The 14,352-nt window shown below is 35.8% G+C and overlaps 1 protein-coding gene across 5 annotated transcripts in view; it reads right to left on the bottom strand.

The window, feature by feature from the left end:
• LOC125683673 (uncharacterized) overlaps window positions 1-14,346 on the bottom strand; it is a 70,733-nt gene extending 56,387 nt beyond the window's left edge. For 2 of the 5 annotated variants that reach the window (XM_048925104.2, XM_048925105.2), the window contains exon 1: window positions 13,695-13,870. In XM_048925104.2, coding sequence (XP_048781061.1) covers window positions 13,695-13,760 — 66 coding nt within the window. In that variant the 5' untranslated portion in view covers window positions 13,761-13,870. Of the gene's footprint in view, window positions 1-13,694; window positions 13,873-14,319 lie in introns of those variants that run through there. The other 3 variants (XM_056142671.1, XM_048925101.2, XM_048925102.2) reach the window with 3 other exon arrangements.
• Window positions 14,347-14,352: the final 6 nt, after the last annotated feature.

Below are 14,352 nucleotides of genomic sequence, written 5' to 3'. Positions count from 1 at the left end.
TGATAAATATCAAATGACGCCATACATGGCATTCCCACACCTTAAGATTCCAAAATAACACTAAGATGAACCCAAACATCCATTCCATTACTGGGATAAACTTTGATCTATTCTGAAAATTACAATCTCCTCCAACAGTTTTGCCAGTAATTCTAAATTTCCTTTAAAATTTCAGTAATAGAATATCAATTTTATTTACACTGAAATCTGTGTTGAATTTGCACCTGGATGCTTTGGTGTTTGTCAAAATGTCTTATCAGACTTCAATCCAATTTAAGTTTGTTGCAGTCTTCATAATAAACCTTAACCCTTCAGATTCTTTGTCTGGATGCTCCATAGAACTACAGGGCCCGTGATTATCACTAATGGCCTGTTGCTTAAAATAATTGAGGTGATCGAGGACTGTGATTGTAACAAGAACAATATCATTTTGAAGAGAGTTTGTATCATATTTTTTTTAAACAACATATACAATACATGTAGATCTATATTTGAAATATTTGCACAATAATACATAAAAATTAAACAGCAGATTACTACTCATCATAAGTAGTGATTTATTGTGGTTTGTCATTAACCTCCGTACACTGCCTTGTGAAGGATGTACACAATCTGATTAAAATCAGATCCTCGATCCGCTCCTCTTTTTTCTTTCTTGTCGCTACACGAAAAAGGAGCGGATCGAGGATCTGATTTTAATCAGATTGAGGATGTACACTATAACATAGTGTGTACACGTATTACTATATTACAATGCGTGATTTTACCATTTTATGTATACTTCCACAGAGAAGAATATCTTATCATTGTTAACATACATGAATAAGTTGTATATTAAGATGTTCCAAAATGGCGTGCAGAAAATCAAAGGGAACTTGTAGATCTTTAAAACACAACTTGAAATTTACTTCTCTGAACACAAAGAGTAGGACAACAATAGTCTGATAAATAGGATTCTTTAAGTGGTCACATAAGTAATTACTATATGCAGCTTCAGAAAAAAGGATTTTCTAAGTGACCATTATTTATATAAGTTCACTGCACAATTTGCAATGAAGTATAATTTCATTTCGATTACAAATACTAAAATATCTACCAACTTTCATATAATTCTCGTTAAATTTTGATTTAAAGATTGACACAGGTGAAGAATGTATGTCATAGTGACAAAGATTATTCCACAATTCTACTGTCGAGGGTAAAAAAACTACTGCAATAAAATCTACATTTTGGCAAGCAACAATTATAAGCAGAAGACCTTGAACTATCAGAATGCTGTATGGCATTATAAGCAGAAGACCTTCAACTACCAGAATGCTGTATGGTATTATAAGCAGAAGATCTTCAACTACCAGAATGCTGTATGGTATTAAAACAGGGTTGCACTAATCCATACAAACAAGAAGTGCTATGCAAGGCAAGATATGCCCCCTCAAAAGCTTTTTTCTATAAAGTCCCATAGTGACCTTGACCTTTGACTTCTTGAACTCAAAAGCAATATGGTTCTTTCTTTCTTGATAACAAAGATACAAGAAAAACATCAAATCAATCAAGCAAAAATGTAGCCCAAGGTGTGCACAAACTTTTTTATGAAGTCTCATTGTGACCTTGACCTTTGGACTTCAAAATCAATAGGGTTCTTCTTCTCTTGATAACAAAGCTATATCAGTGAAGTTTCAAATCAATCAAGCAAAAACTGCGGCCTTGTAGAGTGTCTACAAACTGTTTCTATGAAGTCCCATAGTGACCTTGACTTTATGACCCCCAAAACCAATAGGGTTCTTCCTCTCTTGTTAACAAAGCTACTTTTGAGGTATCAATGTGGCCTGTAGAGTGTCTACAAGCTCAACACTACACACACGTTCTCACCGCCACACAAATGGTCCTGTTGATAAATCCTTTTTCAAGGTTATATAATAAGAATCTCAAAGCAGAATAAGCCTCTGATGTTCTCTTCAAACATGTAAAAGTTCCCATCTCAATTCCCAATACAAAGGTTTTAATGGCCTACTTCTCAACCAATAATCCATTCCATCTGATTCACTGTGCTTTTCCCAATAAGTCTGCTTTTTTCCTTTGTACAATTATCCCAAATAGCACCTGCATATTGTAAGATAGGCTGCTTCATGAAAGCAAACTATATATTAACTAGGAAATGTCTCTCTTTTAAAGCAATCGTAAAACATTTCATCCTTTGCATGTTTTTCTACATATTAGTACTAGAGAAAATGAGCACATTGAATTGGTTCTCACATTGTTTAATAGCTCATAATCCTTATATTAACCAAACCTTTTACTGCTCAGGATACTGCCCAAGTTTGTTTGTTTTGTGTTTTTTGGTGAAATCTACAGCGTTTTTTCATGGGATGAAGTAGTCTGCCTAATTTTGTGATAATTGTTTGAATGCTTCATGATCCCATATTAAATAAGAGGCCCATGGACAACTTTGCTCACCTGAGCAGCAGTTTCTAGCAATGAACAAGCTTGAGCAAAACTATCATTATACAAGCAGCTTGGTTCAGAAAAAACTTTTCAAAGATACCGCCTAAACAAACTTAATTATTAAACTTGACTACAATTCATTAGTTATCATATATTGCCCCTGTAGACGGGTATGACCTTTCATATTAACAAATTTCATCTAAGGATGCTTTGCGCCAAGTTTGGTTCCTTATATACTTTCACATGTAAACTTTAATCCCCTTTTTGGCCCCACCATCACCCCAAGGGGGGGGGGGGGTCCTGATTTTTACAAACTTTAATCTCCATTATGTCAGGAAGCTTTCATGTAAATTTCAGCTATTCTGGTCCTGAGGTTTTTGAGGTTTTTAAATAACCCCACCCTATTTTAGTATTTTTGTAATTCTTCCATTTGAAGGGGGCATGGCCCTTCATTTGAGCAAACTTGAATCTCCTTCACCCAAGGATGTTTTGTGCTAAGTGTGGTTGACATTGGCCTGGTGGTTCTGGAGAAGTTGAAAATGTGAAAAATTTACGTCAACAACACTAACACCGCTGACAACAAACAACAGACAGCTTTTGATCATAAAAGCTCACTTGAGCCTTTGGCTCAGGTGAGCTAAAATTGGTTGGACCAATCAAATCATTATCTACTAAAACAGCTATGAGTATCATTTAGCAAGCAAATAACTAGACAGTGTGGATGTTACCAGTAATGATATTAAATATATTACAGGAGAAATAGAAAGGGACCCAAGAAAGTTCTGTATGCCGGTGATTATGTCTATCACAGAGAGAATTATCAATCCAACTAAGGAGTAAGGATATTACTTTTAATGCTAATATGTTTTGAGTTTATCGATTATGACTTTCTTCCAAACTGTAAAATCCCAATATTATACACCGGACTGAATTTTTCTTGGGAGAGAAGGGGGGGGGGGGGGGGGGGGCTTGGTTGTGGAGGCTGCAACACTTTTGAGTAAATTTAAAAAAAAAAACTTTTGGTCTTCATCTCAACCCCCTTTTCAGCAGAAAAGGTAAACTTTGGTCACAATTGTCCCTTTGAAATCAGCCCCAAGAAGCTTTTGTCTATAATAAACCTGAAAATATTATTGAAGTCATATTTTCCCATCATTTTGCAGACTGTACTAGTTGGCGATATTGGTATGCAGTTACTTAAGGCTCGAGTTGTTCAAATTTTGTACATATGGCAGACATGAGACATCCGCTTGTTATGGACATGTTCAAGAATTTAGTCAAAAGTTTTAGATATAGAATGAAAGCTAGGTTGCTTTCAAAATTCTAAATGAAATATCATCTGGGTTGGGCAGATACCATGCTAACACACACCATCACGTTAACACACCATCACACAGTCACATTATCATGCTAACACACCATTGTACTATCACACAGTCACATTATCACTCTAACACACCATTGTACTATCACACAGTCACATTATCACTCTAACACACCATTGTACTATCACACAGTCACATAATCATGCAAACACACCATTGTACTATCACACAGTCACGTTATCACTCTAACACACCATTGTACTATCACACAGTCACATTATCACTCTAACACACCATTATACTATCACAGTCACATTATCACTCTAACACACCACTGTACTATCACAGTCACGTTATCACCCTAACACACCATTGTACTATCACACAGTCACATTATCACTCTAACACACCATTGTACTATCACACAGTCACATTATCACTCTAACACACCATTGTACTATCACACAGTCACATTATCACTCTAACACACCATTGTACTATCACACAGTCACATTATCACTCTAACACACCATTGTACTATCACAGTCACATTATCACTCTAACACACCATCACACAGTCACATTATCACTCTAACACACCATTGTACTATCACACAGTCACATTATCACTCTAACACACCATTGTACTATCACACAGTCACATTATCACTCTAACACACCATTGTACTATCACAGTCACATTATCACTCTAACACACCATTGTACTATCACAGTCACATTATCACTCTAACACACCATTGTACTATCACACAGTCACATTATCACTCTAACACACCATTGTACTATCACACAGTCACATTATCACTCTAACACACCATTATACTATCACAGTCACATTATCACTCTAACACACCATTGTACTATCACACAGTCACATTATCACTCTAACACACCATTGTACTATCACACAGTCACATTATCATGCTAACACACCATTGTACTATCACAGTCACATTATCACTCTAACACACCATTGTACTATCACACAGTCACATTATCACTCTAACACACCATTATACTATCACAGTCACATTATCACTCTAACACACCATTGTACTATCACACAGTCACATTATCACTCTAACACACCATTGTACTATCACAGTCACATTATCACTCTAACACACCATTGTACTATCACACAGTCACATTATCACTCTAACACACCATTATACTATCACAGTCACATTATCACTCTAACACACCATTATACTATCACAGTCACATTATCACTCTAACACACCATTGTACTATCACACAGTCACATTATCACTCTAACACACCATTGTACTATCACACAGTCACATTATCACTCTAACACACCATTGTACTATCACACAGTCACATTATCACTCTAACACACCATTGTACTATCACACAGTCACATTATCACTCTAACACACCATTGTACTATCACAGTCACATTATCACTCTAACACACCATTGTACTATCACAGTCACATTATCACTCTAACACACCATTGTACTATCACACAGTCACATTATCACTCTAACACACCATTGTACTATCACACAGTCACATTATCACTCTAACACACCATTGTACTATCACACAGTCACATTATCACTCTAACACACCATTATACTATCACAGTCACATTATCACTCTAACACACCATTGTACTATCACACAGTCACGTTATCACTCTAACACACCATTGTACTATCACACAGTCACATTATCACTCTAACACACCATTGTACTATCACACAGTCACATTATCACTCTAACACACCATTGTACTATCACAGTCACATTATCACTCTAACACACCATTGTACTATCACACAGTCACATTATCACTCTAACACACCATTATACTATCACACAGTCACATTATCACTCTAACACACCATTGTACTATCACACAGTCACATTATCACTCTAACACACCATTGTACTATCACAGTCACATTATCACTCTAACACACCATTGTACTATCACAGTCACATTATCACTCTAACACACCATTGTACTATCACAGTCACATTATCACTCTAACACACCATTGTACTATCACACAGTCACATTATCACTCTAACACACCATTGTACTATCACACAGTCACATTATCACTCTAACACACCATTATACTATCACAGTCACATTATCACTCTAACACACCATTGTACTATCACACAGTCACATTATCACTCTAACACACCATTGTACTATCACACAGTCACATTATCATGCTAACACACCATTGTACTATCACAGTCACATTATCACTCTAACACACCATTGTACTATCACACAGTCACATTATCACTCTAACACACCATTATACTATCACAGTCACATTATCACTCTAACACACCATTGTACTATCACACAGTCACATTATCACTCTAACACACCATTGTACTATCACAGTCACATTATCACTCTAACACACCATTGTACTATCACACAGTCACATTATCACTCTAACACACCATTATACTATCACAGTCACATTATCACTCTAACACACCATTATACTATCACAGTCACATTATCACTCTAACACACCATTGTACTATCACACAGTCACATTATCACTCTAACACACCATTGTACTATCACACAGTCACATTATCACTCTAACACACCATTGTACTATCACACAGTCACATTATCACTCTAACACACCATTGTACTATCACACAGTCACATTATCACTCTAACACACCATTGTACTATCACAGTCACATTATCACTCTAACACACCATTGTACTATCACACAGTCACATTATCACTCTAACACACCATTGTACTATCACACAGTCACATTATCACTCTAACACACCATTGTACTATCACACAGTCACATTATCACTCTAACACACCATTATACTATCACAGTCACATTATCACTCTAACACACCATTGTACTATCACACAGTCACGTTATCACTCTAACACACCATTGTACTATCACACAGTCACATTATCACTCTAACACACCATTGTACTATCACACAGTCACATTATCACTCTAACACACCATTGTACTATCACAGTCACATTATCACTCTAACACACCATTGTACTATCACACAGTCACATTATCACTCTAACACACCATTATACTATCACACAGTCACATTATCACTCTAACACACCATTGTACTATCACACAGTCACATTATCACTCTAACACACCATTGTACTATCACACAGTCACATTATCACTCTAACACACCATTGTACTATCACAGTCACATTATCACTCTAACACACCATTGTACTATCACACAGTCACATTATCACTCTAACACACCATTGTACTATCACACAGTCACATTATCACTCTAACACACCATTGTACTATCACACAGTCACATTATCACTCTAACACACCATTGTACTATCACACAGTCACATTATCACTCTAACACACCATTGTACTATCACACAGTCACATTATCACTCTAACACACCATTGTACTATCACACAGTCACATTATCACTCTAACACACCATTGTACTATCACACAGTCACATTATCACTCTAACACACCATTATACTATCACAGTCACATTATCACTCTAACACACCATTGTACTATCACACAGTCACATTATCACTCTAACACACCATTGTACTATCACACAGTCACATTATCACTCTAACACACCATTGTACTATCACACAGTCACATTATCACTCTAACACACCATTGTACTATCACAGTCACATTATCACTCTAACACACCATTGTACTATCACACAGTCACATTATCACTCTAACACACCATTATACTATCACACAGTCACATTATCACTCTAACACACCATTGTACTATCACACAGTCACATTATCACTCTAACACACCATTGTACTATCACAGTCACATTATCACTCTAACACACCATCACACAGTCACATTATCACTCTAACACACCATTGTACTATCACACAGTCACATTATCACTCTAACACACCATTGTACTATCACACAGTCACATTATCACTCTAACACACCATTGTACTATCACACAGTCACATTATCACTCTAACACACCATTGTACTATCACACAGTCACATTATCACTCTAACACACCATTGTACTATCACAGTCACATTATCACTCTAACACACCATTGTACTATCACACAGTCACATTATCACTCTAACACACCATTGTACTATCACAGTCACATTATCACTCTAACACACCATTGTACTATCACACAGTCACATTATCACTCTAACACACCATTGTACTATCACACAGTCACATTATCACTCTAACACACCATTGTACTATCACACAGTCACATTATCACTCTAACACACCATTATACTATCACAGTCACATTATCACTCTAACACACCATTGTACTATCACACAGTCACATTATCACTCTAACACACCATTGTACTATCACACAGTCACATTATCACTCTAACACACCATTGTACTATCACACAGTCACATTATCACTCTAACACACCATTGTACTATCACAGTCACATTATCACTCTAACACACCATTGTACTATCACACAGTCACATTATCACTCTAACACACCATTATACTATCACACAGTCACATTATCACTCTAACACACCATTGTACTATCACACAGTCACATTATCACTCTAACACACCATTGTACTATCACAGTCACATTATCACTCTAACACACCATCACACAGTCACATTATCACTCTAACACACCATTGTACTATCACAGTCACATTATCACTCTAACACACCATTGTACTATCACACAGTCACATTATCACTCTAACACACCATTGTACTATCACAGTCACATTATCACTCTAACACACCATTGTACTATCACACAGTCACATTATCACTCTAACACACCATTGTACTATCACACAGTCACATTATCACTCTAACACACCATTGTACTATCACACAGTCAATTTCAATGAAGAACAAAAATAAATTTGTTTTAAGTTTACATTGTTCAAATTTAAATATACAGAAAATACTATTCAAATTTAAATATACAGAAAAATATTGTTGACTCATAAGCATACATGTAGTCAGAGGGGCATTAGGGGCTATTAATTGTGCCACATATAAAACAAGCTAATTGTGAATGCCCCACTAATAAACTGCTTCAAGTTTTAATTTTTCAAAATATAAAGACATCAGACTATCTAACTCTGTAAAATGGATTTATTGCAACTGTGACCACAATACCACAGTACGTGGATAAACATGTATTCATCTGAACCCCCTTGACACTCAAAAGATCGTTTTCCTGATAGTGTAACGGTGTGTTAGCGTGAAAACGCAACAGCGTGTTAGCGTGACAGTGTGTTAGCATGATAGCACAAAAGCATGTTGTGTGTTTATAAATAGCACATATTTTAAGAAACGATGTTGTGCTTTTCCACATGGCCCTATCAGGAATGTAACCTACGTTAAAATCAATCTGATGTTTTACACAGACAGCGTTTATCTAATGTTGACAGTCACGTACAGCGTTTATCTAATGTTGACAGTCACGTACAGCGTTTATCTAATGTTGACAGTCACGTACAGCATTTATCTAATGTTGGCAGTCACGTACGATGTTGGTTTTGTAGGTTGTTATTTGTCCAATTTGAGAATTTTTCATTCATATAAAGATATAACCAGTTTTATATATCACATGACTGAAGTGCCACAAATTTTTACCTATGGATGGTGCTCACAGTCAGTAACAGTGAGGGCTCTTTATCATGACAACTATTACCACACGACACAGGACCTCTGTCTTGAGACTATAAATCAAAGACCTGTGACCATCATTTCTGATGTGCTTTAGCAGACAATACGCAACTTCCGAGATATCAGCTCTTCTGTGAAAGAGGTACGTTAAGTGTTCTGTTGAACGCTTGGGTGGGTACAAGATATATACATATACTATTATAGATTAGCTATGTAAATACGGATAAAAATAATGAAAGTATAAATTTTGTTTATATCAGCCGTTGGTCATGATACAGTAAACTGACCATATCAAAAATAATATTTCATTGAATTCTGAGGTCATTAAATTAAATATGAAATTATTTTTTATTTCTTCTTCTGTACGAGTGATATTTTAATCAAAGAAAAAAAGTGATTATCAAATTTTGTTTGAGCTATTTTATCATTAATACTAATAAACTTATACTAATATTGTGTGTCCCAATAGTTTGGGTGATTGCATGATGTCTGATAATCGGCCTTTAGGAAATATATCAAGACAGCGATAAGCATTTGTACCCACCGCGTGTAGACGATAGTAAGTTTTGTGTCTCACTGTGCATAAGAGTTCCACAAAGGGAAAGAACTATTGGGCAACTCGGAAATTGTGTATTACAGTGCCTATATTTAATCAATCTTGGGCTTCATGTAGAGGTGAACTTGGGACTTCGTGGTTGTTGAAGAGAATGCCTAACCACTGTAAAATGTAACCTAGAGTAAAAACAATATCATACCAAAAGCCAGGTGCATCAACAGTTGTGTGTGTGTAACCCAGAGTAAAAACAAGATCATACCAAAAGCCAGGTGCATTAACAGCTCGATCTGTGTGTGTGTGTAACCTAGAGTAAAAATAATATCATACCAAGAGCCAGGTGCATCAACAGTTGTGTGTGTGTAACCCAGAGTAAAAACAATATCATACCAAAAGCCAGGTGCATCAACAGTTGTGTGTGTGTTTAACCTAGAGTAAAAACAATATCATACCAAAAGCCATGCAGGTGTATCAATAGCTGTGTGTGTGTGTAACCTAGAGTAAAAACAAGATCATACCAAAAGCCAGGTGCATTAACAGCTCTGTGTGTGTGTGTGCTTCAAAGGAGATAACAATTCAACAAAGAAGACGAATTCATAATTTACCATATTCTATGGCAAACATTGAAAAGAGATAAGGTTTTGTAATATTAGAACAATTCTTTAAAAATCTCATTTCTGCTGTACCTCAAATCTGACAATATCGGGAGAGGGGTGTGTTCTTCATTGAAAACAGTTTTTTTTACAATAACTTAAAATCCTTTGTCTCAATTTCACTAAAACTTAGAACTTAGAAAATTAAGAACACCCCCCCCCCCCCCCCCAATAAACACATTATTAACTGTTCTTCTAGCATACTTCACATATGCAGAACAAAAACAAACACCTTTGGGGAGAGATACTAACAAATGAGGACTAAACAACAAGAGGCCCATGGGCCACATCGCTCACCTGAGTCACCTTGGCCCATATCTGAAGACTTTCCATATATATTTGCATGTAAAACCTTAGTCCCTATTGTGGCCCCATCCTACCCCTGGAGGCCATGACTTTTACTTGAATCTACACTATGTCAGAAAGCTTTCATGTAAATGTCAACTTCTTTGGCCCAATGGTTCTTGAGAAGAAGATTTTTAAAGATTTTCCCTTTATATATTTGTATGTAAAACTTTGATCCCCTATTGTGGCCCCATCCTACCCCCGGGGGCCATGATTTTAACAAACATGAATCTGCATTATGTCAGGAAGCTTTCATGTAAATCACAGCTCTTCTGGCTCAGTGTTTCTTGAGAAGATTTTAAAAGATTTTTCCTATATAATTGTATGTAAAACTTTGATCCCCTATTGTGATCCCAACCTACCCTGGGGGCCATGATTTGAACAAACTTAAATCTGCACTATGTCAGGAAGCTTTCATGAAAATGTCAGCACTTCTGGCTCATTGATTCTTGAGAAAAAGATTTTAAAAGATTTTCCCTATATATTCCAATGTAAAACTTTGATCCCCTATTGTGGCCCCAACCTACCCCCTGGGGCCATGATTATAACAAACTTGAATCTGCACTATGTCAATGTCATGTAAATCTTGGCTCTTCTGGCTCAGTGGTTCTTGAGAAGAAGATTTTAAAAGATTTTCCCTATATATTTCTATGTAAAAACTTTGATCCCCTGTTGTGGCCCCAACCTACCCCAGGGGGCCATGATTTGAACAAACTTGAATCTGCATTAAGTCAGGAAGCATTCATGTAAATGTCAGCTCTTTTGGCTCATTGGTTCTTGAGAACAAGATTTTTAAAGATTTTCCTTATATATTTCTATGTAAAAATTTGATCCCCTATTGTGGCCCCATCCTACCCCTGGGGGCCATGATTTGAAGAAACTTGAATCTGCACTTTGTCAGGAAGCTTTCATGTAAATGTCAGCTCCTCTGGCCCATTGGTTCTTTTAAAGAAGATTTTTAAATGACCCTACCCTAATTTTGCATTTTTGTGATTATTTCCCCTTATAATAATAATAATAATAAGACCTTTATTTAACCAGGATTACATATTTAGCGATAACGCTAGTTTTCAATATGGTCCTGCATATAACATACATACAGACAGATATTAGTAAAATAAACACAGATTAAAAGAAGTAGAATACATATAAACTTAAGAAATAATTATGAATGTAAGATAAATAGAATACAAAATGAAGCTTAAAAAGTATGGTGATAATCTCTAAGATAATTTCTCTTAAAAAACGCAACACTCGTTGAAGGGGGCATGGCCCTTCATTTGAATAAACTGAAAGCCCTTCACCCAAGGATGCTTTGTGCCAAGTTTGGTTTAAATTGATCCAGTGGTTCTGGAGAAGAAGATGAAAATGTGAAAAGTTTACAACGCCGACGACAGACAACAGACAAATTTTGATCAGAAAAGTTCACTTGAAGCCTTCAGCTCAAGTGAGCCAAAAATCGAGGTAAAAGGTTATTGTTCCTTATAAACATTAACAAACCTTGGGTTCCCCATAAAAGAGTTAAAATTTTAAATGATGGGTGGTGCAGCAATTTTGTTGCCTCCCTTATACATATGTATACTCAATAAGTATTGAATGAAATCTGACCTACTATGGTCAAGCATGAGTCAATATACAGTATATGCAGACAATGCATTCTATAGACTAAAACTTTGACTTTTCTAGTGACTAAGGCTATTTTATACACTTATTTTTTTCATGTACTATTGTATAAAACTGACAGATCAATATCTTCAATCTGAGATAACATCATACCTTTGCCTAGTGACACATGTTATCAAGAAAATAATAGTTGTGGGTTGGGTTTTTTTCCCTCTCATATGAAATATAGTTCCAAGACCTGAATTTGTTCCTTCTTTACAAAAACTTTTTCAAAAGGAAACTTGCCATGCTTGTCAGCTGAGCTTCAACATACTTTCACTCCCTGCATTAGTAAGGATTTTATTCATATTAATTTAATATATATTGTATTACATTGTACATTACTTTAAACAATATTTATTCGTAAATAATTTGATAATAATGTTTACAAACAATGTCTTATACATGTAATAGATTGAAAAACAAGCCAAAAGGCTTATATTAATCTCGCTCTAAAATTGTAACATTACATTAGAGTGCCCAGTAGAAATGGTCATCCTACTCAGTGTAAGTCACCTGTGGTCAGTGTAAGTCACCTGTGGTCAGTGTAAGTCACCTGTGGTCATCAATTGTTCTCACGACATGTCTGTGATATGAATCGTGTAGAATTAATACATGTTCAAAGAAGGTGTTTTCAAACTAAGTTGACTTGTGGAGAGAGAGAGAGAGAGAGAGAGAGAGAGAGAGAGAGAGAGCAATGAGAACAGAAACACAATAAAAAGTAAACTGTTCTGTGTGTTTGACATAATGAGACTGTATCAGCAAACTAAATCAAAGTAATTTTGGTCATTATTGTGATATTTCTTATTAATAGTACATTTGTTTTGTTTTTTTAAAAAGTTGTTATTATGAATGATGAACAATTCTCTTCATCATATTAACAAGCATATAGAAATACAATGACAAAGGAACATTGCCTGTAATTCAAAACTAAAAGAAAAAAAATCATAAGCACACAGCAAATTTTTTTTTCTAATGACATCACCTGTTGAACCATTTTCATCCGCAGCCGAGTCATGTGATCGTGAACACTGTCCGTGTCGGTCGCCATTTTCGTGTATCCTGGTTACTCAATGCCAAAACTCATGTTTTCTGTCCGTTTCCCCTCTATTGAATTTTCGATCTATACACTTTTATACCTATGAGCTTTGAAAAATACCATAGTTGAATGGATAGCGCACACGATTCAATAAACAGAGAATGGCAGGTTCATTACAATGCAAGGGGGGTACCAATGTATGCTTGGGGATTTAAATTCATCCCACGAGATTTTATTTTATGTCTTCAAAGAAATATCCCTTTTACCTGTGGAAGAGTGGAACAATAATCATCATCTCTATTTATAAGATGAAAGTTTTTTATCTATCTTTGTGGCTAAACTAAATTTACCAATAGCTCTCTGACCCGGGTTTGGAAGTATGTACAGTACAGTGTATGATCAGATCTGTTGGCGCTATTTCAACAAAGTATTAATGCTATAGCCTAAAGGACCATTATATAGGCATTGAAGACAATAAAAGAACAATGGTTATCTTATTACACATCATCTGTGTTTTACTTTACCGTTTTCAATTAAATTTTTAATCACGATATTTTTCCATACTCCGTACCTCAAATCATCCCGCCATTTTGAACATGCAACA

The sequence above is a fragment of the Ostrea edulis genome, chromosome 6 (genome assembly GCF_947568905.1).
Source record: "Ostrea edulis chromosome 6, xbOstEdul1.1, whole genome shotgun sequence".
Classification (NCBI taxonomy): domain Eukaryota; kingdom Metazoa; phylum Mollusca; class Bivalvia; order Ostreida; family Ostreidae; genus Ostrea; species Ostrea edulis.
The sequence above is the reverse complement of the archived record's forward strand: the minus strand, read 5'-3'. Positions and strand labels throughout refer to the sequence as shown.